General features: G+C 39.9%; 2 protein-coding genes across 3 annotated transcripts in view; one reads left to right on the top strand and one right to left on the bottom strand.

Annotated features, from left to right (window-relative positions):
- LOC122558906 (uncharacterized) overlaps positions 1–26,610 on the top strand; it is a 177,988-nt gene that overhangs the window by 155 nt on the left and 151,223 nt on the right. The window lies entirely within an intron of this gene.
- Positions 1–26,610, bottom strand: part of LOC122558904 (inter-alpha-trypsin inhibitor heavy chain H3-like) — a 90,742-nt gene that overhangs the window by 41,073 nt on the left and 23,059 nt on the right. For both annotated transcript variants that reach the window (XM_043707838.2, XM_043707839.2), the window contains exons 10-12: positions 10,717–10,885; positions 5,708–5,833; positions 2,454–2,635 (exon numbers count right to left, since the gene is read on the bottom strand). In XM_043707838.2, coding sequence (XP_043563773.1) covers positions 2,454–2,635; positions 5,708–5,833; positions 10,717–10,885 — 477 coding nt within the window. The remainder of the gene's footprint in view (positions 1–2,453; positions 2,636–5,707; positions 5,834–10,716; positions 10,886–26,610) is intronic.

Below are 26,610 nucleotides of genomic sequence, written 5' to 3'. Positions count from 1 at the left end.
ACAGAGGCCGAGGCTGCGGCCATGGGTGTATCCGTTGTTGGAGGTAGGGGGATTCCCTGCCTGATGCGATCCCCGTTCTCTTTTTCCCTTAGTCATCATCTTAAACTTCACCAAACTGCTCAGAACTGATACTAACTAATTCTAAGGGTTGGGAGATAGTTTTTTTCCAACAAATTAAACAGTGAGGGAGGGTGAGTGCCCCACTTTGTCTGGGTTCTGGTGCAGAGCTCAGCAAAGCAGACCTACTGGGTTGCTGCCATGTTGAATCCTCCATCATTTCTTATGTTCTTAATCAAGCACAGTTAACATGATTTGTTGAAAGGTGAATCACAACTTTATAGGGTATTTGAGAATAAAACAACTAGAGTGAAGAGAGGGGAACTAGCAGATACAGTGTACTTGAATCACCAAAAGGCATTTGCGAAGGTAACACATGAAAGTTTACCATACCAGCTAAGAATTTGCAGGGCACAATTTGTGCTGGCAGATATGTTGATGGTTGTTGTCCTATAAAATTGCCAGATAGCCTTATTGCTGCCATCCCAGCCACCTCAATCTGACTGCAATTTTATCCAAGCTGGCAAGGCCTAGAGCAGTCTGTCTGTCCTTGCCCCATTGATGTCTATTTCTGCCCAATTATTTGTGCTTAAGTTTTCCATTCCAGCTCAGGAGAACTTTGAGGCCAGAGAGAGGAGTTCAAAGTTGTGGCCAACTCTGGCAGAGTACCCATTTGGGCCTTGGGTGTGAAGGAAGGTTGCATCTCCCTTGAGCTTTTTTTTCTACATTGAGCACAAATCCTGTCCCATTGGTGCTCCCTGCTGTTTCCAGTCTCCCTTTTGAGACCTGAACCCCTTCCCAACCAACTTGATATCACTCCCCTCTCCAGAGAAGCTACCATCCACCATTACACTTACCTGGTCCTGGACTGGCCCTAGCCCAAGAAATAACTGACAGTGGCCCAGCTGGGACTACAGAGCTACCAACCAATCAGATCCTCGAAACATTAAATAGCTGTGTGATAGCTATATCTGTTATTATGCCAGAGCTATAAACCTGAAATATGCTGCCCATATTATGGAGGGACATATATTAACTTGGATACACAGGCGTCTGGACAAAGAGATCATTTTCAGGTTGGTAAATTGTAACTAGTGGGTTTCCATATGGATCAGTACTGAGTCATCAACTATTTACAATCTATAGTAATAAATTCAATGAAAGGACAGTGTGTATTTCAGCCAGAATTGATGCTGATATAAAGGTAGCTAGGAAAGCATATTCTGAGGACATCAAAAGTCTTCAAAAGGCTCTGGATAGGTTGAGTGAATGGGCAAAATTTGGAGATAGAGAATATGGGAAAATGCGCGGTTGCCCACTTTGACAGGATAAGTAGAAAAGCAGAATATTATTTAAACGGAAACAGTACAGAGGGCTTTTGGCATCCTTATATATGAATCACAACAAAATTAATATGTAGGTATAGCAGATAATTACAAAGGCAGATGGAGTGCTGACCTTTATTGCAAGAGGAATGGAGTGTAAAAATAAGGATGTCTTTTCACAACTGCACAAGTAAGAAAATACTTATAGAATATTGTGTACAATTTTGAGCTCATTATTTAGGAAAGGATCTACTTGCATATACAGCAGTTCAGAGAAAGTTCACCAGGCTAGGTCTTGGGATGATCGAGTTGTCTGAAGAGAAAGGTTGAACAGATTGTGTCTATTCTCATTGGAGTTTAGAAGAATGAGAGTGATCACAATGAAATATACAGTATAGTGCTGCTAGAAGGCTTAGCTGTGTAAATGTTGAGAGGATGCTTTTCCTTATAGGGTAGTCTATAACTAGGGGACACAGTTTCAAAATAAGGCATCTTCCATTCAAAATGAAGTTGAAGAGGACCTTCTTTTCTCTCTTGGCAATTTTAATTTAAGAATTCAGTAGTTCAAAGAGGAATGGGTGATACACCATTGAATCTATTCAAGTTTGATCCTTGATCCAAAAAGGAGTGAAGGGCAATAGTTAAGGCAAACAGTAGAGTTGAGTACATGATAAGATCACAGTAATCTTACTGAGAGGCAGAACAGGCTGAAGTCAAACTCCTTCTCATAATTTCTAAGTTCTTATGTTTGTATGCAACTCTACAATTAGAACCAAGTTTGGATTAAATAGTCACAGTCTGTCTAGCAGTTTTTAGTACAAATCAGTAGCAGACATAATGTAATACCACCCAGTATATCAAATGGTTCATGGGAAGAGATGATGAAATATTATGAAATTCCTCAGTGATGTCTTCACCCTGCTGCTCTAACGTCACTGGAGGTATGGTTATAACCCAGTTCACTGGCTTGGCTGGATTTCAGGTGCATATTCAGTGAAGTTACAACATCAATGGGACCATCTCTGAGGCAATTCTGGTCCATACTAAGTGAGTATTTAATAATCATTTTACCTGGAGCTGTAAGGGAGCATCTGAATCCTCATAAATTCTCCGTGCTACACCATCATTGTCCAGTGACATTTTTTCCAGAAAACTATATTTAACATCGTAACCAAACCCAAGGCAATACACATTGTACCTGCCATTGATGGCACTTTTAACATTCTCCTGGATTTTTGTTGGGTTTGATTCTCCTGTAATAATAAATAAGCAAATGTAATTTATTTGTAACGAATCATTTAGTGAATTGACTTCTAAGTCTGAATATGCTCGTCTAAGATAGAATAAAATCATGAATCATGTATTTCTATTCTTCACAGATTTGTGAAGGGTTCAATCAAGATGACGAGAAGGGTAGACTTGGTTACATTAGGAACATCAGTGAATATAATTCCTTTATTTAAAAATGAAGGGAGACAGAAACCAAGAAACTACAGGCCAGTTAGCTTAACATCTGCCAGATATTATTAGTAAAGATGCTATGGCAGGGCTCTTTGAAAATTCCTATGCAGTCAGAAAAAGTCATATGGTTTTGTGAAAGGGAAATCATGTGGGAAAATGTGAAATAGCTCATTTTGGCAGGAAAAATAAAAAAAAAGCATTTTATCCAAACAGTGAGAGATTGCAGAGCTCTGAGCTACCGAGGGACCTACATGTCCAAGTGCATGAATCACAAAAGATTATTATGTAGGTACAAATAATTAGGAAATCTATTGAGTTATTATTTATCATAAGGGAAATTGAATCATAAAGTGGTGAGGCTATGTTTTAGTTTAGACATTGGTAGGACCCACATCTGGAGTATTGTATGTAATATTGTTCTCCTCATTTGAGAAGCGGGGCTGGAGTATCTGCTGAAACTTAGAAGAGTATGCAGTAACTTGACTGAAACATGTAAGGTCCTAAGGGATCTTGATACGGTAGATGTGGAAAGGATGCTTCCACTTGTGAGAGGATCGAGAACTAAGAGTCACTGCTTAAAATTCAGGGATTGCCCATGTAAGGTGGGAAGATGGGACGGATAGTTTTTCTCAAGGAAGTTAGTTCGTCTTTGAGACACCCTTACTGAACATGTAATGGAAGCAGAGTTTTTGAATATTTTTGTAGAGGAGATAGATTCTTGGTAAGCAAAGAAGTGAAAGGTTACTGGGGATAGGCAGGCATGTGGAATAATTAGATCAGCAATTGAATGGTGGATCAGGATAGAGGAGTTAAATGGCCTAGTCCTGCTCCTAGTTTTTCTGTGTGTATTGTTATAAAGTTGAAGGCGAGTTCTGTATCTTTAAGAGAGAGTGAATGCTGTTCTGAACTGAGAGCTTACAAGCACCTGTGTGATATGACTAGATGGCAATCCCAGAGTGTACTGGAAAATTGAAAATTTGTAACATTTGGCTGTGAAATGGATACCTGAGTTGGTTGCTGTTTTGACAGCAATTTGATTTTAGCCGATCAGATTAAATTATGTCCCAGGATACTAAAACCCAATCGTGTTTGAATTTATTGTTTTGTCAGTATCAACCCAATGAGACAATCCAATGTTGGGGATATAAAAATACAGGCATTTTGAAGATTGAAGATAGAGCAACTGCCATCGAAAGAGACCCAAGAAATTAGAAAACACTCTCTATCAAAGATAACTTTTCATATGAAACATATTTGCAGTAAAAAGAAAGGGAGATCTTCAGTCAGAAGATGAAAGACACCGAAGATGATAGCTGCTGTGTGGTTTTGAAATTAAGTTGATGTAATTTTAATAAGTGTCTTATTGGAACAGCATATTGTTATAGAGTTGGAGGAGGTAATAAGCAGTTAAGAGAAAGGGGGGCTTATATCTGTGAATAGTTGTTGTTTAATGTTCACTTTTAGAGTTAAAGAATAAATTGATATTATTTTCTTTAAATGGTAGAAGTTTAGGAGTTTTCTGTCACTCACATTTTGAGATTACGTGGCGAGGTGAACTTTTCTGGGTATTTGGTTTAATTAACAGAAGGTATCACTGCCATGTCATAACAGTATGTTCTTAGTTGTTTAGATTCCATTTTTGGAGTAACTATATATTGCAGTACTTTTGTCACTCATGATGATGTCAAATGACATATACTTCAGAAATCATTTAGTTCCCATTGGACAGCTGAGCTTTTATATCAATGCACAAATAGATACTAGAAAAATTCTTTCAAATCATTTGTATTAATCTCATTATTCTGAATATATTACCCTTGGTTTAAAGTAATGTGTGATTGAAGTCCATCTTTACCTCAACCTGTGTTAAGGTGACCTGTCTTTAGAGAAATGGAAGGAATTTAAGGGCAAACAGTGTTACAACTAGACTCTGACTCCTCCTTAACAAGAGGCTGACTGAGGGAGTGTTGCAGTCATCTGAGCTTTCATTCAGATGAGAGACATTACTTTGTCCCAGATGGAAATAGAAGACCCCATGGCACTAATTTGAAGAAAAGCAGGGAAGTTCCCACCAGAGTCCTGACCAATATTTACCTTTCAACTGACATCACAAAATAGATCTTAAGCCTCTAGTCACAATTCTGTTTGTGGATCTGTCTCTGAGGAAATTGGCACTTTTTAAACTTCAAAAATGATTACTTGTCAAACTTTTTGGGAGGGCTGTGTTCATGAAGGAGCTACTTGTGTTTAATAGCTGAAGGAACAATATTTACATTCTTCCAACCCTAATAGATTGAAAGCAATGAGATTTAATAGATAGTTGCGTAAGAAAGTGACCTCAGAAAGATTTCCAATGTTGATCCAAATTTTTAACGTAAAATTCCTCTAACATGGCAATTTCTTGAAAGAGACTTGACTTTTACATTTCTCTTTTATTATCTAAAGGTATCAGTATTGAAATAAACATTTAACCAACAACAAAACAATAATTAGAGTGCAAAGCCTTATATCTTCCATAATAAAACAAAGAACTGTTGATACTGGGGATCTGAAAAAAACCCAGAAATTGTTAGAGAAACTCAGCAGGTTTGGCAACATCTATGGAGAGAAAGCAGAGTTAACGTTTCAGGTCCAGTGACTCTTCTTCAGACCCTCACTTTCTGAAGAAGGATCACCGGACCCAAAATATTAAATCTGCTTTCCCTCCACAGGTACTGCTGGAGCTGCTGGGTTTCTACATCAATTTCTGTTTTGTTTCTTATTTCATCCATCACAGATTTACTGTGCCTCTGTCTAGTTTCAAGCTTTAGTTCTGCAATCAGATTTTTAAAAGATAGAAATAAATGGCATTTATTTTCACTAACCTGAGTTCGGATCACCATCAGTTAACAAAATAATCATGGAGACACTTCTTTCAGGCAGAAGTTTGTCTTGATGGGACTTGTCCAGAAGTCTTACTGCTTTCAACATTGGAGCATTTATATCTGTTCCTATAACAAAAGATTTTCTTGACATTTAAAATTTTGCAGAATTTTACATGGCTCAATAACACCACCATAATATAAATTAGGCAATTGAATTTCATTCATTAAAATGTCAGTTGACTTGCTGTTTTAAAACAAAACAAGAACATTTCACTGGACAAAATTATGAAGTATGGGAAAATGATTATCTTAGAGAATCAGGAAATCTTTCAATTTTGCACCAGTTGCTTCGTTGAATAACCATTTAATTAGAAAATGTATTTAAGTAATCACCACTGATTTGATTCTTGTCCATTGTACTGTCATGCCATTTGGTGTTCATACTTGATACAATCTTGATTTTAGGTATATACAGATGCTTTCTGCTGGATTCCATGTACTGTTGGTTGGGGTGTTGTACTCAAACTTTCTGTCTGCTGTTGAGATTGTGTAATTTATTACCCACGTATCAACCATTATCAGCTTTTATACAGTCCTTTTTATGAGCAATGCATCTTATATTCCTGGCAGTATAGATAAGTGATGGCTAGTGGATCTTACTGACACTTGTCTGCTCAAGAATGATTCCACATTGGTTCCACAGGAAAGCAAATACGTTCAAATTGTGTCTCACAGCCTTTTGGAAGGTGATCAACATTGGAAAATTATGTGGTCTTCTCTTAGTGTTAATATGGGCTTTCCATGGTGCTCTGTGATCCTCACCATTAATGTATGGTGACCACAGAGAAATCTTTGCATAACAGTAGGCTGGTAATCACTGGACCTGCGGTGCTCACAGCCCAAAGTATCGAGGATGGCCAGGGTGAGTTGATGTACTGACACTTGAGTGTAATGGGTTCCTAAGGATGAAAGCTCAGAATTATTGCATGCAGTGAGTTTGGCTTTGGCTGGTTGAACCATCATTTGCCACTTCTTTGGGTAGATACATTTCAGTGTATGAAGTGGATCAAAAAGTAGGTTATTTATTTGAAACTAGCACTGTATATAATTAATTATGACTCAGAGGCTAAAAGTACATATCTGAGTCCTATCATCAGCTGCTGTAGACTGAACACAAATCATAGAACTAACACATCATATCATGTCAGGGTAGTGGTGAATGACAGCAGTTTAAGGTACATACACCTAAATTAAGAGCAGAAGTAGGCCATTGGCTCCTCAAGCCTGTTCAACCATTCAATAAGATCATGACTGATCTGTTTGTGCTTTCATTTCCACTTTCCCCTACTATTTCTCATCTTTACCCAAACCATTTCACATCCCAGTCTCCTGAGATTTTCTGCCTTCTGCAGCCCAGATGGAGTTTTCCCACTTCTTCATTGCAAATAGATAGTTTCTCACCTTCCACGTCCTAAAACACAATGTATGATCTCTTACTCATTTTCAATAAACCTCTGTGACAGCAGCCCTAATAAACCTTCACATTTAAATCAGTTTAAATCATGAACATTTCAATGTCATCACAATCTTTATACTCTTCTTTCATCTCTCATTTGAGTCTATATTTAAAGTCTTTTGATTTTCTTTGTCACCTTAAAAGTACTCTGCAAACTTACCAATACCGTGGCTTTGGTAATAATGAATGTTTTGACCCTTGCTCTACCATTGTAACTGTGTCTTGCGAAGCCTGCTCGCGATGGCAGCAATGCTTGTATTAAAGGGTAACTACTTCTTTTCACCTATCCTTCCCAACCAGGCCTATTGCACTCTCATTGTATCCCTTTATCAAAGTTTCTAACTTTACTTATGGATTTCCAAAGTGCTGCCACAAACCCTTCTTCTGCAGGGCTCTGTAACTTTCTAGTATGACTAGTTTTTATCTTCCTAGCCCATATTATTTTTCCTGTGCATTTTACTAGCTCTGAGGTGATGGTTTTCTTCTTGAGTGCTGCTTGTGGTCTGCTGGTGCTTCAATGACTACTGCTGATTGCAACTTGCTTTCAACTGCTGACTGACTGTCTGAGTCTTCTCAGAGCAGTAACATTCTTAAAGTGCTAAACTTTTCTTCTGTCGTATTTTTCTTCTGAAATAAATTGTTTTTTTTTTCACCATTATTACCTTAAGGTATTTATGCCCACCATTAATCACCATGCCAGATGTTACATTACCAAATACAGTGGCCTGTGGTTGAGGTAGACTACTGCCACAAAACCTCTTTTCTAAGGGTCTTTCTAATTAAAAGTAGTAAAGGATAAACCACTATTGAATGTTAATGATGGAAGGCACTTGTTTACATAACAGGATGCATTTTATTGCACATTGGCAATAGGTATAAGTTTCATTCACTTGTTTGGCACAATTGCAAGGAAGACTAGAGGATAGCAAATGTGGTTCCCCTGTTCAAGAGGGGGAGTAGAGACAACCCAGGTAATTATAGACCAGTGAGCCTACTTCAGTTGTTGGTAAAATGTTGGAAAAGGTTATAAGAGATAGGATTTATAATCATCTAGAAAAGAATAATTTGATTATGGATAGTCAGCATGATTTTGTGAAGGGTAGGTCATGCCTCACAAACCTTATTGAGTTCTTTGAGAAGGTGACCAAACAGGTAGATGAGAGTAAACTGGTTGATGTGGTGTATATGGATTTCAGTGAGGCATTCAATAAGGTTCCCCACAGTAGGCTATTGTACAAAATGCAGAAGAATGGGATTGTGGGAGATATAGCAGCTTGGATCAGTAATTGGTTTGCTGAAAGAAGACAGGGTGCTGGTTGATGGGAAAAGTTCATCCTGGAGTCCAGTTACCAGTGGTGTACTGCAAGGGTCGGTGTTGGGTCCACTGCTGTTTGTCATTTTTATAAACGACCTGGATGAAGGGGTAAAAGGGTGGGTTAGTAAATTTGCAGATGACACTAAGGTCAGTGGAGTTGTGGATAGTGGCGAAGGATGTTGTAGGTTACAGAGAGACATAGATAAGCTGCAGAGCTGGGCTGAGAGGTGGCAAATGGAGTTTAATTAGGACAAGTGTGAGGTGATTCACTTTGGTCGGAGTAACCAGAATGCAAAATACTGGGCTAATGGTAAGATTCTTGGTAGTGTAGATGAGCAGAGAGATCTCGGTGTCCAGGTACACAGATCCTTGGAAGTTGCCACCCAGGTTGACAGGGTTGTTAAGAAGGCATACAGCTTTTATTAATAGAGGGATCGAGTTCCGGAACCATGAGGTTATGCTACAGCTGTATAAAACTCTGGTGCAGCCGCACTTGAAGTATTGTGTATAGTTCTGGTCAATGCATTATAAGAAGGATGTGGAAGCTTTGGAAAGGGTGCAGAGGAGATTTACTAGGATGTTGCCTGGTATGGAGGGAAGGTCTTACGAGAAAAGGCTGAGGTCCTTGAGGCTATTTTCGTTAGAGAGAAGAAGGTTGAGAGGTGACTTAATAGAGACATATAAGATAATCAGAGGGTTAGATAGGGTGGACAGGGAGAGCATTCTTCCAAGTATGGTGACGGCGAGCACGAGGGGGCATAGCTTTAAATTGAGGGGTGATAGATATAGGACAGATGTCAGAGATAGTTTCTTTACTCAGAGTAGTAAGGGTATGAAATGCTTTGCCTGCAACGGTTGTAGATTCACCAACTTTAAGTACATTTAAGTCGTCATTGGACAAGCATATGGACGTACATGGAATAGTGTAGGTTAGATGGGCTTCAGATTTGTATGACAGGTTGGCGCAACATCGAGGGCCGAAGGGCCTGTCTTGCGCTGTAATGTTCTATGTTCTATGACTATCAGGAGCCAGAGAAGACACATCTATCTCTCTTGCAACCTTGTGCTAGACTCCCAGTTCCTCAACCAAGGTTATGTGTTTGGGTGAAGCATAATTCCACCTTCAACATTAATCGATTCCGAACCAATAATTTGTACAACACTATGAACATGGCTCTTATGAAAGACAAGGCTGTATCACACCCTATCTACATTTTCCCCTTTTACTTTGTTTTCTCTAAATAATTCTGCCTGACAAAGTGAAACCAATTCTAACCACATTTGTCCCCGTTATTTCAGATGCTGATACTACAAACAGTAAATCATAGGACATGCATGAACATGCAAATTAGGAATATAGGTAAACTATTTGTTCCCTCAGGCCTTCTCCACCATTTAGTAAGATGACAGCTGATCTGATTGTAACCTCTACTCCTCATTCATGTCCATGCCAGATAACCACCCATTTCCTTGCTTCTCTTTTTCTTCTTATTCATTCACAGGATGAGGGCACCACTGGCTAGGCCAGCATTTATTACCCATCCCTGGTTGCCCAGAGGGCAGTTCACAGTTAAGACTGCATTGCCAAAAGTACATTAGACAGCCAGATGGTTTTTTTTTCTCGTCAGTCAACAGTAGATTCCTAGTCATCATTAGACTCTTAATTCAAGATTTTTAATGAATTCAAATTACATCATCAGTGATGACGGGCTTTGAACCCAGGTCTCCAGAATATTACTTATGTCCCTGGATTAACAATCCAATGTTAATACCATTAGCCAACACCTTCCCCTACTCAAGAATCTATCTCTCTCTACCTTTAAAAGATTTGAAGGTTCTGCTTCCATCATCTGTTAATGAGCGATCCAAAACTTGCCACTCTTTGTAAGAAAAAAAATCACCCTTATCTCTGTCTCAGATGCGCTACCCCTTATTTTTAAACGGTGACCACCGCGCCCCCCCCCCCCCCCACCGTTCTAGATTTTCTTACAAGAGAAATCATCCGTTTCAGATTCACCTCATCAAAATCCCTCAGGATCTTACATGTTTCAATTAGTTAATATTATTCTTATATTACTATAGTAATGTAATTACAATATATAATGCTTTGTCTTATTCTATTTATTATTAACACTTCCGATATTTATATAGTTGTATAATGAATGTAGTAATCTTTACCTCCTCTGGCTGAAATGGTTCGTACAAAAACTTTAGCTTCAGCCACATTGTTTGGAGTTGCTTGAAATATCGAGTTTTTCCAAGTTTCAGAAGTATCATCAAATATAATAATTGCAAAGTAATCTTTTGTGTTCATGTCATCTAAAATTTTTAAAAGGGCTTCATTTGTCTGGAAGGGACAAAACATTGGTTTGCAACTGTAATTTAAGAGCTTCAAATTTAACAATCATGTTAACTGTAGAGCCATAGTGGGTTTCGTGCCATTTTCTCACCATGTTATTCTGCCATGAAGATGGCCCCAATGACATACATCTGAACCAAAATGATTTAGATTTAGATTAAATTAGATTTATTGTCACATGTGCTGGAATATAATGAAAAGTGAAATGAGTGACACAACACAATACTAATTTAGACCAAATTATTTGAAAATAACTTTCACTGACTTAGCTTCGCAAAACATGTTATAGAGGTATAGCAATTGTTATTATTTACTCTCCATTTCTGAACTAAGAATGGATAATTTGCCTCTGAAGTCTACCTCTATAACCTACTGATATTTGCATTTAAATAGATGGTGCAATGTTCATAAAATGAACAAATTGTACATCAGATGACTCCAAACATTAGCTTGTAATATTCAAACAAATTTTGGAAGTGAGTAAGAAACAGAGAACAAAAAACACAGATCAATTTAAGTAACATGAAATTACTTAGCTAGATTATGTAGTTGTAGAAGATTAAGGAATTGTGGTTCCTTCAATGTGTACAAGCTGATCTCTCTCTGTTCTGAAAAGAAATCTATCTGCATTAGTTCAGGGTGAACCCACTTCTTTTGAAAGAATGAATTTTAAAAATCTCAAGATTGTAACCCTGAGCAGGTTGAGTCAGCAAGACTTCATAAAAAACGGTGCATGATTAGTGACTTGACCACATGTGCCAGAAAATCATGCAACAAAACTTAGAACACCCTTTGTTATCCTCTTCCCATCAAGAATAACCCCTGGGCCAGTGTATTTTTGTTTTCAGAAAGCCGATCACTGTTCTTCTCAAAGAATGTTTATGTGTGTTTTCACATGTGTTTTGGTGATATTAATGACTATATGTTAACTAATTCTTGCATTGTTTTTGAATAAGTTTTGTTTTGATGATAAAGCCATAATTATGTTTATTACGAATCCTGTTGATAGACTTTGTTTAAAATCTGCTAGAGCTAAGGTCATCTTGGTAACTGGAAAAACTGTTATTTTGTGACTTGTGGCATAGTGGGATGAGGTCAATGGTACATTTCTCTAGCCTCAGACATATCAACTTACACAAGTAAACATTGTTGAATGAATCCTTAAACCTGTGATTAATATTTTTATGTGGAATTTGCAATTAGGAATACATCTCTTCCTGTGCACTATTAGATTAAAGGATTGCGCAAGTTGGAGATCGTAATCATAAACCTGTGCTCTGTATAAGGGTTATTGAACTATTATACCTATTGCTGTAAATAATCTCCTGTCAATACATTCTGCAAAACTTATCCTTTTAGAGATGACAAACTGAATAAGCACTTTTTATGGAGTTTTTTTATTCAAGATTTAAAAATTAAAAAGGCAAAGAGTGGAATCTTGTGGATGGCTGAATGACATCAGATTGGACAGATTTGTGATAGAATTCTGTGAGAAGTCTGGAGAGGCCTTTTTTGATATCAGGAGCATCTCAATTTATATTTTATGCATCTTTTGAGTGAGGGCTCAGTGTTGCAGACCCAGCTCTTGAACTGAATCAGGCTACATCTCCAGATACTTTGTTTGCTGTTAATGCTCACTCACTTTGAGCCTATCTGGATGCTACAGCATCTCTATCTTCTATTGCCTTGCCTGGCTTTTTTGCATTTTGTCCCTGACTAGAGATAACAGGCCCATGTTACTTCTGACTTGCCTTGTTGTTTAGCACAGACACAAAGCCAAGAAGCTCGTCTTGGTGATAGAGTCATACAGCATGACACAGACCCTACCATCCAACTCATCCATGCTGACCAAGTTTCTTAAGCTAAACGAGTTCTATTTGCCTACATTTATCCATATCCCTGTAAACCTTTTCTATTCATGTACCTGTCCAACTGTCTTTTAAATGTTGTAACTGTACCTGCATCTCGTACTTCCTTTGGCAGTTCGTTCCACATACAAACCACCTTCTGTGTGAAAAAATTGCCCTTCAGGTCCCTTCTAAATCTTTCTCCACTCATTTAAAAATGTTCTCTCTAGTTTTAAACTTCCCCATCCTCGGGAAAAGATCGGTCCTCAGTCAAATCAAAGGTGATAGAGTTTGCTCAAGGGGTACCAGCATAGTAAGTCAAGGGCAGCCTCAGATACCAGTACAGAGTCTTGGAAACAGTCAGTAAGATGGTCAGGGTGGTCGGAGTCAGAATATTTTCTATTTAAGGAATAAGAAGCCATAAAGTCAGCCTACCCATCACCTTCTTGTGGCCAAATTTGGAGATGACACAAGTATGGGTGGTAAGCAAACTGTGGGGGATATCAAGAGTCCACAAAAAGATATAGCGATTTAAAAAAAAAACAAAAGAACTCCATTCTGAGGAAGGTTCACTGGACCTGAAAAGTTAACTCTCCTTTCTCTCCACAGAGACTGTCAGACCTGCTGAGTTTTTGTGCAGAGGTTTTAAACTAATTTGGTAATAGAAGGGTACAGAGTAGATGTAAAGTTGGGAGCAAAGTCCAATTGGATATAAAAGGAATCCCAGGACATTCAGTAGGCAGAAAAGACATATGGAAGGTCCAGAAAGCTAAATTATATCTATTTTAATTCAAGTGAGGTGGAGAACTTGCAACATTGGTCAGCACGTGGGAATATGATACTGTTGCCATCATTAAACCATGGCTAAAGGACTGGTAGCTCAACATTTTAGAGTATAGAGGTTTCAAGTGGGATGTAGGCAGATTGTAAGTGAAGTGGGATCATTCCATTATAGAACATAGAACAATGTAGCGCAGAACAGGCCCTTCGGTCCTCGATGTTGCGTCGACCTGTGAACTGTTCTCAGCTCGTCCCCTTACATTATCACAAAATCATCCATGTGCTTATCTAAGGATTGTTTAAATCTCCCTAATGTAGCTGAGTTGACTACGCAAGCAGGTTGGACATTCCATGCTCTTATGACCCTTTGCGTAAAGAACGTGCCTCTGACATCTGTCTTAAATCTATCACCCCTCAATTTGCAGTTGTGCCCTCTCATACAACTGACGTCATCATCCTAGGAAAAAGTCTTTCTCTGTCTACCTTATCTAATCCTCTGATCATCTTGTATGTCTCTATCAAATCCCCCCTTAGTCGCCTTCTTTCCAATGAGAACAGACCCAAGTCTCTCAGCCTTTCCTCATAAGACCTTCCCTCAGACCAGGCAACATCCTGGTAAATCTCCTCTGCACCTTTTCCAATGCTTCCACATCCTTTCTGTAATGGGGCGACCAGAACTGTACACAATATTCCAAGTGTGGCCGCACCAGCGTTTTACATAGTTGCAGCATGATATTGCGGTTCTGGAACTCAATCCCTCTACAACTAAAACCTAACACACTGTATGCCTTCTTAACAGCACTATCCACCTGGGTGGCAACTTTCAGGGATCTATGCACATGGACTCCAAGATCCCTCTGCATATCCACACTACCAAGAATCTTTCCATTGACCAAGTACTCTGCCATCCTGTTATTCTTCCCAAAGTGCATCACCTCACATTTTGCTGCATTGAACTCCATTTGCCACCTCTCAGCCCAATTCGTCAGTTTATCCAAGTCCCCCTGCAACCTGTAACTTTCTTCCAAACTGTCCACTACTCCACCGACTTTAGTGTCGTCTGCAAATTTACTAATCCATCCACCTGCGCCTGCGTCTAAGTCATTTCTAAAAATGACAAACAGCAGTGGTCCCAAAACAGATCCTTGTGGCACACCACTAGTAACTGGACTCTAGACTGAATATTTTCCATCAACCACCACTCGCTGCCTTCTTCCAGAAATCCAAACTGCTAAGTCACCCTCAATTCCATGCCTCTGCATTTTCTCCATCAGCCTACTACGTGGAACCTTATCAAAGGTTTACTGAAGTCCAAGTATACCACGTCAACTGCCCTAACCTCATCTACATGCTTGGTCACCTTCTCAAAAAATTCAATGAGGTTTGTGAGACACGACCTACCCTTGACGAAACCATGTTGACTATCTGAAATCAAATTGTTGCTTGCTAGATGATTATAAATCTTATCTCTCATAATCCTTTCCAAAACCTTTCCTACAGCAGAAGTAAGGCTCACTGGTCTATAATTACCTGGGTCATCTCTGCTGCCCTTCTTGAACAAGGGCACAACATTTGCAATCCTCCAGTCCTCAGGTACTAAACCTGTAGACAATGACGACTCAAATATCAAAGCCAAAGGCTCTGCTATCTCCTCCCTAGCTTCCCAGAGAATCCTCAGATAACTCCCATCTGGCCCAGGGGACTTGTCTACTTTCACTTCTTCTAGAGTTGATAACACCTGTGCGTGACTAACCTCGATCCTTTATATTATTATTTATGAAGGAATCCATTACTACAGTAATGAGGGAGGATATCCTAGACAGGTCTTCAAATGGGAGCATCTAATTAGAGCTTGGAAATGAAAAAGAGATGATTGCTTTGCTGGGACTATACTACAGGCCTCCCAACAGAGGGAGATAGAGGAGCAGATATGTTGGCAAATTACGGACAGGTGTGAGAGGAATAGCGTTATAGTTGCAGGGGATTTCAACTTTGCTAACATTAATTGGGATCATCATAGTGTGTTAAGATTAGATGGGGTGGAATTTTTAAAGTGCATCCAGTACAGCTTTTGGTGCCAGTACGTAGAGGGTCCTACTAGAGATAAGGCAGTGCTAGCATTAATTATAAGGAATGAAGCTGATCAAGTGGTTGAAGTTTTAGTGGGTGAGCATTTTGGGAATAGTGACTATAACTCTGTAAGATTCAAATTCAATATATAAAGTGTTAAGTATAATGCAGAAGTTAAGTGTCTATATTGGGGGAATGTTAATTTCAATTTTATTAGACAGGATTTGGCAAACTTAGTCTGGGAACAGTTACTTACAGCTAAGCTGACATTTGGAAAGTAAGAACCTTTGAGAAGTAGTATAATGTAAATTCAGGGCCAGTGTGTTCCTCTAAGAGTAAAGGGGAAGGTCTGCAAGCCCAGGGAACACTGTCAAGTATTTTAAGAAGTTGATAAAGAAAAAGAAGGAAGCATATGTCAGGTACAAGGCATTAAGAACAGGGGGAAGCCCATGAAATGTGTAAAGTGTGAAGGGGGTTGCTCAACAAAGCAATTAGGAGGAGCCATGAAATATCTTTGGCAGATAGGATTAAGGAAAACCCAAGCATTTTATAAGTACATTAAGAGAAAGAGGATTATCAGGGAAAGAGTGGACCTATTAGAGATTCCCAAAGGGCAATCTGTTCATGGAGCCAGAGGATGTGGGTGAGGCCTTACATAAATGTTTCTCATTTCTGTTTACAGTGGAGAAAGGTATTGTAGCCAGGATTTTGGTTGGGATGGTGAGGTTCTAGATAAATAAGGAAGAAGCAGTAAAAGTTTTAGCTGGCATAAGTGATTTCAGGCCACATAAGCTAGTAAAATAGGCAGAGTAATAGCAGGTGGAATTTAATCCTGATAAGTGTGAGGTGGTGCATTTTGGGAGGTCTAATAAAGGAGGGACATACAGAATACATTGTGAGTCCTTAAGTAATACTGAGGAACAAAGAGACCTTAGTGTATAAGTCCATAGATCCCTGAAGTTGTCAACACAGGTAGACAGGGCAGTGAAGAAGGCAGATAGGATGGTTGCCTTCATTAGCCAAGTCATAGAATATAGGGACAAGGAAGTCTTGTGGTAATTTTATAAACTTTGGTCATGCCAAATGGAATACCGTGTGCAGTTCCTGTCACCACACTATAAGCAGGATGTGACTGCACTGGAGAGGGTGCAGAGGAGATTCACCAGGATGTTGCCAGGGAAAAATATCTCAATTATGAGGAAAGACTGGATAGGCAGGTTTGTTTTCCTTGGAGCAGTGGGGAGACTGAATCAGGGGAGTGGGGGGTGGATCCGATTGAGGTATACAAAATTATGAGAGGCAGAGACAGTGTAGATCATAAACATTTTTTCCCCATATGTCTATATTTGCCTAAAATCAGAGGGCACAAGTTCAGGCTAAAGAGTAAGTGGTGTCGAGGAGATCTGAGGAAAAATATTGTCACCCAGAGAATGGTAGGAATATGAAACGTACTGCTTGAGAAGGTGGTGAAGAAGATACTCTTAACATTTTAGAAGCATTTGTTTGACTACTTAAAATTTCATGGCATAGTAGACTATGGACCAAGAGCAGTTACATGAGATTAGTGTAGATCAATGTTTGCTAGTCAGCATTGATATGGTGGCCTGAAGGGTCTGTTTCTGTACTGTATGACTCTTGGAATTTATAAGATAGGATCTGAGTGGGAAAATATTTGGCAAGTTGAGTGTGATGCAGGATAATGTTGTTGTCTTTGGCAGGAAGAATACAAAAGCAGAAGAATACAAAAGCAGAATAATATTTAAGTGGAGAGATACTCTGGAGTTCTGCAGTGCAGAGGGACATGGGTGTCCTTGTACATGAATCACAAAAAGAAAGTAAGTATTAATTAGGAAGACAAGTAAAGTGTAGGCCTTAATTACAAATGCTTTGAAGTATGAAATTAGGAATGGCTTGCTACAACCGTTGAGGCGAAAGTGAGGACTGCAGATGCTGGAGATTAGAGTCACGATTAGAGTGGTGCTGGAACAGTTATGTACAGTTTTTGGTCTCCTTACTTATGAAAGGCTATATTTGTATTGCAAATAGTTCAGAATATGTTCACAAGGCTGATTCCTGGGATGAAGAGTTTGTCATAAAAAGCAAAGTTGAACAGGTTTAGATATTCATATATTTTCTGATTTATATAAACATTTGGAGATGTGTATTGAGGACAAAATCTCTAAATTTGCAGATGATACTAAACCAGGGGAGAATTGTGAATTGTCAGGATGATGCTGAGCAGCTTTAGATGGACTTTGATAAGTTGGCCAAATGGACAGATTTGGCAGATGAAATTCAATGCAGAGAAATGTGATATAATTCATTTTGATAGAAGAAATAGGACAGACAATACAGGCTCAATGCTACAACTTTGAGGGAAGTGCAAGAGCAGAGGGGCCTTAGGATTCACATGTAAAACTTTCTGAAGGTGGTTAGGCAAGTGGACAAGTTGTTAAGTAGGTTTGTAGAATCCTTAGATTTATACATGGAAGCATAGAATATAAACACAAAGGGAGAACTAGCCATTTGGATACAGAACTGCCTTAAAAGTAGAAGACAGGTGGCGGAGGGTTACTTTTAAGACTGGAGGCCTGTGACCAGTGGAGTGCCACAAGGATTGGTGCTAGGTCCACTACTTTTGGTCATTTATATAAATGATTTTGATGTGAACATAGGTGGTATAGTTAGGAAGTTTGTAGATGACACCAAAATTGGAGGCGTAGTGGACAGCGAAGAAGGTTACCTCAGCATAGAAGAGGATTTTGATCAAATGGGCCAATGGGCTGAGGAGTGGTAGATGGAGTTTAATTTAGATAAATGTGAGGCACTGTATTTTGGGAAAGCAAATCTTAGCAGGACTTACACACTTAATGGTAAGATCTTAGGGACTGCTGCTGAACAAAAAGACCTTGGAGTGCAGGATCATAGTTCCTTGAAAGTAGCATTGCAGATAAATACTAAGTGAAGAAGGCATTTGGTATTGAGTCAGTGTATTGAGTATTGGAGTTGGGAGGTCATGCTGCAGCTGTACAGGACATTGGTTAGGCTACTTTTGGAATATTGCATGCAGTTCTGGTCCCCTTCATATCAGAAGGATGTTGTGAAACTTGAAAGGATTCAGAAGAGATTTACAAGGATGTTGCCAGGGTTGGAGGCTTTGAGCTATAAGGAGAGGCTGAATAGGCTGGTGCTGTTTTGCCTGGAGCATTGGAGGCTGGGGGGTAACCTTATAAAGGTTTATAAAATCATGAGGGGCATGGATAGGATGAATAGAGGAAGTCTTTTTCCTGGGGTGGGGAAGTCCAGAACTAGAGGGCATGGGTTTAAGGTGAGAGGAGAAAGATATAAAAGGAGCCTAAGGGGCAACTTTTTCACTCAGAGGGTTGTGTGTATATGAAATGGGCTGCCAGAGAAAGAAGTGGTAGCTGGTACAATTGCAGCATTTAAAAGGCATCTGGATGGATTTATGAATAGCAAGGGTTTAGAGGGATATTGGCCAAGTGCTGGCACTTGGATATCTGGTCGGCATGGACAAGTTGGACCTAAAGGTCTATTTGCATGACTGTACATCGCTATGACTCGAAGTGATTCTCCACCTCTACAAATAAATGGCCAGACCTCATATGGAATATTGTATTCAATTCTGATTGCCTCATTATAGGAAGGATATGGAAGCTTTAGAGAGAGTTCAGAGGAGATTTACTAGGATGCTGCCTGGATTGGAGGGCATGTCTTATGAAGAAAGGTTGAGGGAGCTGGGGCTTTTCTCATTGGAGCGAAGAGGATGAGAGGTAACTTGATAGAGGTGTGCAAGATGATGAGAGGCATAGATAGAGTGGATAGCCAGACACTTTTTCCCAGGGCAGAAATGGCTATCATGAGGGGACATAATTTTAAGGTGATCGGAAGAAGATGTCAGATGTAAGTTCTTTACACAGAGTAGTGGGTGCATGGAATGCACTGCCAGCATTGGTAGTAGAGTCATATACATTAGGGACATTTAAATGACTCTTGGATAGACACATGGAAAGTAATACAATGAAGGTTAGTCTGATCTTAGAGTAGGATAAAAGATCGGCACAATATCAAGGGACAAGGTGCCTCTACTATGCTGTGCTGTTCTATTTTCCAGGCATCTTCTTTATGGAAGGATGGTAGAGCCTTGGAGAGAGTACAAAGGAACTTTATTTTAATAAAATTTACCAGGAATGAGGGATTTTCGAAGCAAGGAAAGATTAGAGAAATTGTGCTTATTCCTCCTTGGACCAGAGAATATTAAGAGGTGACCTTTTGATGTGTTCAAAATTATGAAATGTTTTGATTTGTTAAAGAAGAATATTCTGTTTCCATTCATTGCTATGTCAATAACTAAGGATGACAATTTCAAAACTGTTAGCAAGAGGGCTAGAAATTAGATCACGGGAAACTTCATAATTGAGAGAGTTGTTAGGATTTAGATTGCACCACGTGGGAGAATAATGGAGGTGGATTCCATGGAAGGTTTCAACAGAAAGCTGAATGTATTTTGAAGGTGATGAATTTAGAAGGCTACGGAAACGGGGCAGGAGAACGATACTAGCTGGGTAGCATTTACAGTTCTGAGGAAAGATCACTCGACCCAAATCTGATTTTCTCTCCATAGATGCTGCCAGAACTGCTGAGCTTTTGCAGCAATTTCTGATTTAGCTCTTTCAGGAGCCAGCAAACACATGATGGATCAAATGGTCTCCTTCTGTACTGTAAGATTCTATGATTCTAGGTTTGACCTACACCAGTTGGCATTTAGAAAAATGTGAAATAGAATATTGATGACACCAATTGGGAGTCTAGATTAGAGTGGTGCTGGAAAAGCACAGCAGGACCAGTTCAGCCAAATGAATGAGAGTGTCAGTGGAAGAGTACTGTTGGGGACATTGGGAGAGGAAGAAGCGGTGAGCTTGGAGGCCCTGGTCATGGCGGGTGGAGGTGTAGAAGGATTGGCTGAACTGGTCCTCACCCTTAACAATTTCTCCTTCGGATCCTCCCGCTTCCTCCAGACCAAAGGGGTAGCCATGGACACCCATAATGGCCCCAGCTATGCTTGTCTCTTTGTTGGCTACGTAGAACAGTCCATCTTCCGTAGTTACAGTGGCACCACTCCTCACCTCTTCCTCCGCTACATTGATGACTGCATCGCTGCCACCTCGTGCTCCCGCGAGGAGGTTGAGCAGTTCATCAATTTCACCAACACGTTCCACCCCGACCTTAAATTCACCTGGACCATCTCTGACACCTCCCGCCCCTTCCTGGACCTCTCCATCTCCATCAATGACGACCGACTTGACACTGACATTTTTTTACAAACCCACCGACTCCCACAGCTACCTGGATTATACCTCTTCCCACCCGACCTCCTGCAAAAATGCTATCCCGTAGTCCCAATTCCTTCACCTCTGCCTTATCTGCTCCAAGAGGACCAGTTCCACCACAGAACACACCAACTGGCCTCCTTCTTTAGAGACCGCAATTTCCCTTCCCACGTGGTTGAAGATGCCCTCCAACGAATCTCATCCACATCCCGCCCCTCTGCCCTCAAATCCCACCCCTCCAACCATAACAAGGACAGGACCCCCCGGTCCTCAACTTACACCCCACCAACCTTCGCATAAACCGCATCATCTGCTGACATTTCTGCCACGTCCAAACAGACCCCACCACCAGGGATATATTTCCCACCCCACCCCTTTCCGCTTTCCGCAAAGACCGTTCCCTCCATGACTACCTGGTCAGGTCCACGCCCCCCCCAACAACCCACCCTCGTGTCCTGGCACCTTCCCTTGCCGCCACCAGAATTGCAAAATCTGCGCCCACACCTCCCCCCTCTCCTCCATCCAAGGCCCCAAAGGAGCCTTCCACATCCATCAAAGTTTCACCTGCACATCCACCAATGTCATTTATTGTATCCGTTGCTCCTGATGCGGTCTCCTCTCCATTGGGGAGACTGGACACCTTCTCGCAGAGCGCTTTAGGGAACATTTCCAGGACACCCACACCAATCAACCCCAACGCCCCCTGGCCCAATATTTCAACTCCCCTTCCCACTCTACCGAGGACATGCAGGTCCTGTGTCTCCTTCACCATCGTTCCCTCACCACCTGACGCCTGGAGGAAGAACGCCTCATCTTCTGCCTCAGAACACTTCAACTCCAGGGCATCAATGTGGACTTCACCAGTTTTCTCATTTCCCTTCCCCACACCTTACCCCAATTCCAACCTTCCAGCTCAGCACCACTCTCATGACCTGTCCTACTTGCCAATCTTCTTTCCCACCTATCCGTTCCACCCTCCTCTCTGACCTATCACTTTCATCCCAAACCCCATCCACCCATTATACGCTTTGCTACCTTCCCCCACCCTCCTCCCTGATCTATCACCTTCATCCCCACCCCCATCCACTTATTGTACTCTTTGCGACCTTCTCCCCACCCCCACCCCCTCCAATTTATCTCTCCACCCTGGAGGTTCCCTGCCTTCAGTCCTGATGAAGGGTTTTTGCCTGAAACGTCGATTTTCCTGCTCCTACGATGCTGCCTGACCTGCTGTGCCTTTCCAGCTCCACTCTAATCTAGAATCTGATTTCCAGCATCTGCAGTCCTCACTTTTGCCTCGTTGACACCAATTTGGGAGTTTGCTAATGCTGAGGAGGTCCACAACAAATTACAAGAAGACTTTAATATGCTTAATGATTGGGCTAATAGTTAGAAAGTTAATTAATACAGATAAATGTGAGATAATACATTTTACTACAAAGAATAGGGAGGTCACTTATTACTTGCAAGTCTAGTTGGCGTAGATCAAAACTGATCTTCGAGAATAAAAGTCAATAAATAAATTCAGGGAATGCAGAGGGAAGAAAAAGCAGATAGAATTGAGTTTCAATAGATCGAAGATTGGTTAGTCTGTAGAAGACAGATACTTCAGATATAAGGGAGTTTTCAGGATGGTAACCTGTTACTCGCCATTAGGGATCAGTGCTGGGGCCACATATTATTGATTTGGAAGAGGGAAGTGAATGTACTATATTCAAATTTGTGGATGAAACAAAAATATTTGGAAAGTCAAGAAGTGAGGATAGCACAAAGCCTCTACAGAGGATATACGTAGATTGAACAGTGGGCAAAGAAATGGCAGATGAAATATAATGGAGTAAAATATGACTTTGTGCACTTTAGCAGGAAGAATAGAACAGCTAAATGTTATCCAAATTGAGAAGGATTGCAGAAAGGTATAAAACAGAAAGATTTGAGGATCCTCATGAATGAGTCATATCAAACTAACATTGACGTTCAACCTGTAAAAGGAAAGGCAATTGGAATAATGGCCTTTATTTAATGGGAAATGGAATATAAAAGTAGGAAGGTTTTGCTAAAACAATACAAAGCATTAGTCAGAATACACCTGGAATAATGTGAATAGTCTTGACTTCCTTACCTCAGCAAACATATACTGGCATTGGAGGTAGTCCAGAGAAGGTTGACTAGGCTAATACTATGGATGGATTATGCTATGAGTAGGCCTGTACTCATTAGAAGAAAGAAGAATGAGAGGCAAACTTATTGATTCTTAGGCAACTTGACAGGATAGATGCAGTTGAGGGAAAGTCTAGGACCAGAGAGCACAGTCTTATAATAAGGAGTCATCCATTTAAGACGGATGTGAAGGAAATGGTGGAATGTAGAGGAATTTCTTCTGAATCTTTGGAATTTTTTTTACCACAGATGGCTGTTGAGGTTGGGGTCATTAAGCATTTTCAATGTTGAGATGATAAACTTTTATTCAATAAGGGAATAAATGGTTATAGGGAAAAGACAAAGAAGTAGAGTTGAAGATAATCAGATTAGTCATGATCTCAGTGAATGATGGTGTAGACTCGATGTGCTGATTGGCCTACTTCTGCTCCTACATCTTACCATCTTATGAATTTGAATTTTCTCTACTTTTTTGATACATCAGCTAGGAGCAGTGATTTGGAAGATGCAGAGACATCGTGCTGCCTTTGTGTTCCTTTCTCCCCTCCCTGGTTTGGGGAGGGTAGTACTATTCCTAAGAAAGGAATAGTATATAGTAGGAATAGTGTATTCCTTAGGAGCATATAAACTCCATAGCTGCCATGATCTGTGATCATAAACTGACAGCATGAACCCTGATGCAGAGAAGTGAGGGAAAGGGGATGAGAAAGCGAATTAACCTGGTTTGAAACCCTGCCTCTTCTCAGTTCTTGTCCTTTTAGCCAAAAGGCCTATGGCTCCAAGATTGTTCTACTGAGTCACTTGAGGGCATATAAGTCATGAAGCCTGGAAGATGGCACAATTTTGAGGAATGATGATGACAATGAGCTGCTAAAAAAAACCCTGAAAAGCCCCATCCACTCTTTCTATATCGTCATCCAGTTCAATGGCATTGTTTATATTCTAGATTATCAACTGACAAAGATGTAACAACATAGCCCATAGCTGGGAAATTAAATTTAGAGTTTTCCTTCTCTAAGGCAAGTTGACAAGCAAGGTTGATGAGTCTCACATGCTCATATCTATTTGGTTTTGAGGCACCAGACATTCACCTTCACACCTTTGCTCACAGTTCTAAATATGTGATGCCGGTCATAAGAGACTGCTTGTGGATGAAAACTATCAACTCAACTGTTTTCAAGATCCCAATCCTTCTTAACCCTATGATCCCCAAATGTAACGTTCTTCTAAATGGGCACAGTACCAAGTGACTCAACAAAAAGCAGACTCAATGGGCCAAAGGGCCTCTTCTGTACTGTTAGATTCAATGAGAATGATGAAATATGTGAAAAAGATGAATTTTTTTGTTTTTGACATCTGCCAGTTGTGGCACATAGCAAGGACAGTGGATCCCATACATCAAATGTCCTTCACTAGTTAGAATACTCAATTGTACTGACATTGTGTTCAGGAATTAGCTGGAGGAGAAGGGAAATATGGCTGTTATAAGATTGCATTTTGGTAAAAGGAGGTAAAGGCATTAGCATCTCCTTTAAGACACCAGTATCATGAGCAAAAAGTTGCAGTTTCAGTGGACCAACATTGAAATCAGTGGCAAGGTGAAGCAATAATTTATCTTATTCCAAATCAAGAAAGTAGCAAGTGGTACTGGTTCCAATTCTAGCCTTATAATCAGGAAAGTGTAAGTTGTCAACAGGTAGTGAGACAATGCTTTTTTGTTGATACCAGAATGGTCACAGATATAAATTGAAAAGTCCATATGATTAAAACATCAAAAACAAGAGAGGCTATTAAGTATAGAAAAGAAGAAAATGTCATTTGTCTGGTATAACAACGAGAAACAACAAATTGATGAGATGCTAATTTTTTGGCCAAATGTTATGTGATGAGGTATAACATGAAATCTTTTAGTAATTACATTTGATAATGTTATTTTAGCAGTGTCTCTGTGGTGGAAATTATATTTCATTATATTTATTTCACAAGAAATTATATATCACGAGAAATTATGCATAAAATAGAAGCTTTTTCAGATTGAAACTTTAAAACTAATTACAATCATCAGCCCATAACTAGCTCATTTATGTTTCTCCAGGGAATTTTGACTCTCACCTCTGAATTCTTCTATACTAATTAGCCTAAGCACCTTTTCTTTACTTACCTATAAATCAAACTTTGCATACCCTAAACCAAGCAACTTGTACCACACTTGCTTTCCTTGATTTCATTTTAATCTCTCCACTTCCCTGCAGCAATCAGACTCCTGATACTGGCTTTGAGATATGAGCACCAAAAATAAAAAAAACGTATGGAGAGAAGAATTTTGAAAAGAATGGGAAGAGATATGAGAGAAAAAATAGAAGGTGTGAGCCATGTGGATAATGGTTGTATTTTGGAGGTGGATACAAAATGCAAACACATTTTAAAAAGATGATGAAAGAGCATCATGAGCCAAAATGAGTCCTCATTGCTTTGTTATTAAATTGTTTTCTATGACATGGGTTGATGAATTTCGAGGACTTGAGTTACTCATGAATAAGTGTGATGACAGAAGTGCTCCCACCATTAACTTTTATAACCAACAAAATAGCTTCTGTACAATCTAATCATAAGCAGCCATTGATTAAACAACAGTGAGCCAGCAAACAGTATGCTGTTTTGAAGCTAGATTCCACCATCTGCCATGGTGGGATTTGAACCTGGGACTCCAAAACAATATCTGGGTCTCTGGATTAACAGCCCAGTGATAATACTACTAGGCTATTATTTTCCTCTATTGAGGGTGTGTGAGACATTGCTGAGGCCACTTTTAAAATACTGCATTCAATTCTGGTCTCCCTGCTAAAGGGAAGATGTTGTTAAACTTGAAAGGATTCAGAAAAGATTTACAAGGATGTTGCTGGGATTGGAGTGTTTCAGCTATAGATAGAGGATTAATAGACCGGGACTTTTTTCTTTGGAGCATTGGAAGCTGAGGGGTGACTTTATTGAGGTTTATAAAATCATGAGCGGCATGGAGAAGTTGAATAGCCAAGGTCTTTTTCCCAGGGTAGGGGAGTCCAAAACTGGACCGCATAGTCTAAGGTGAGAGAGGAATGAATTAAAAGTAAAGTGAAGGTCAACTTTTCCATACAGAATATAGTGTGTATATGGAACGAGCTGGAGAAGATGTTGTGAAAATGGGAACAATTGCAAGATTTAAAAGGATCGGTATATGAATAGGAAGGGTTGAAAACCATTTGGGATAAATGCAGACAAATGGGACTAGATCAGTTTAGGATATCTGGTCAGTGTGGATGGGTTGGACAAAAGAGAGTATTTCCATATCATTCTACATGGGAGCCATTTGGATACAGAACTGGCTGAAAGGTAGAAGACAGAGGGTGGTGATGGAGGGTTGTTTTTCAGACTGGAGGCCTGTGAACAGTAGAGTCCCACAAGGATCAGTGCTGGGTCCTCTACTTTTTGTCATTTACATAAATGATTTGGATGCGAGCATAAGAGGTAC

This window comes from Chiloscyllium plagiosum, unplaced genomic scaffold (genome assembly GCF_037043375.1).
Source record: "Chiloscyllium plagiosum isolate Xiang-an unplaced genomic scaffold, Cpla_swu_hap1 HiC_scaffold_14, whole genome shotgun sequence".
NCBI lineage: Eukaryota > Metazoa > Chordata > Chondrichthyes > Orectolobiformes > Hemiscylliidae > Chiloscyllium > Chiloscyllium plagiosum.
This window is presented reverse-complemented; position numbering and strand designations above follow the sequence as displayed.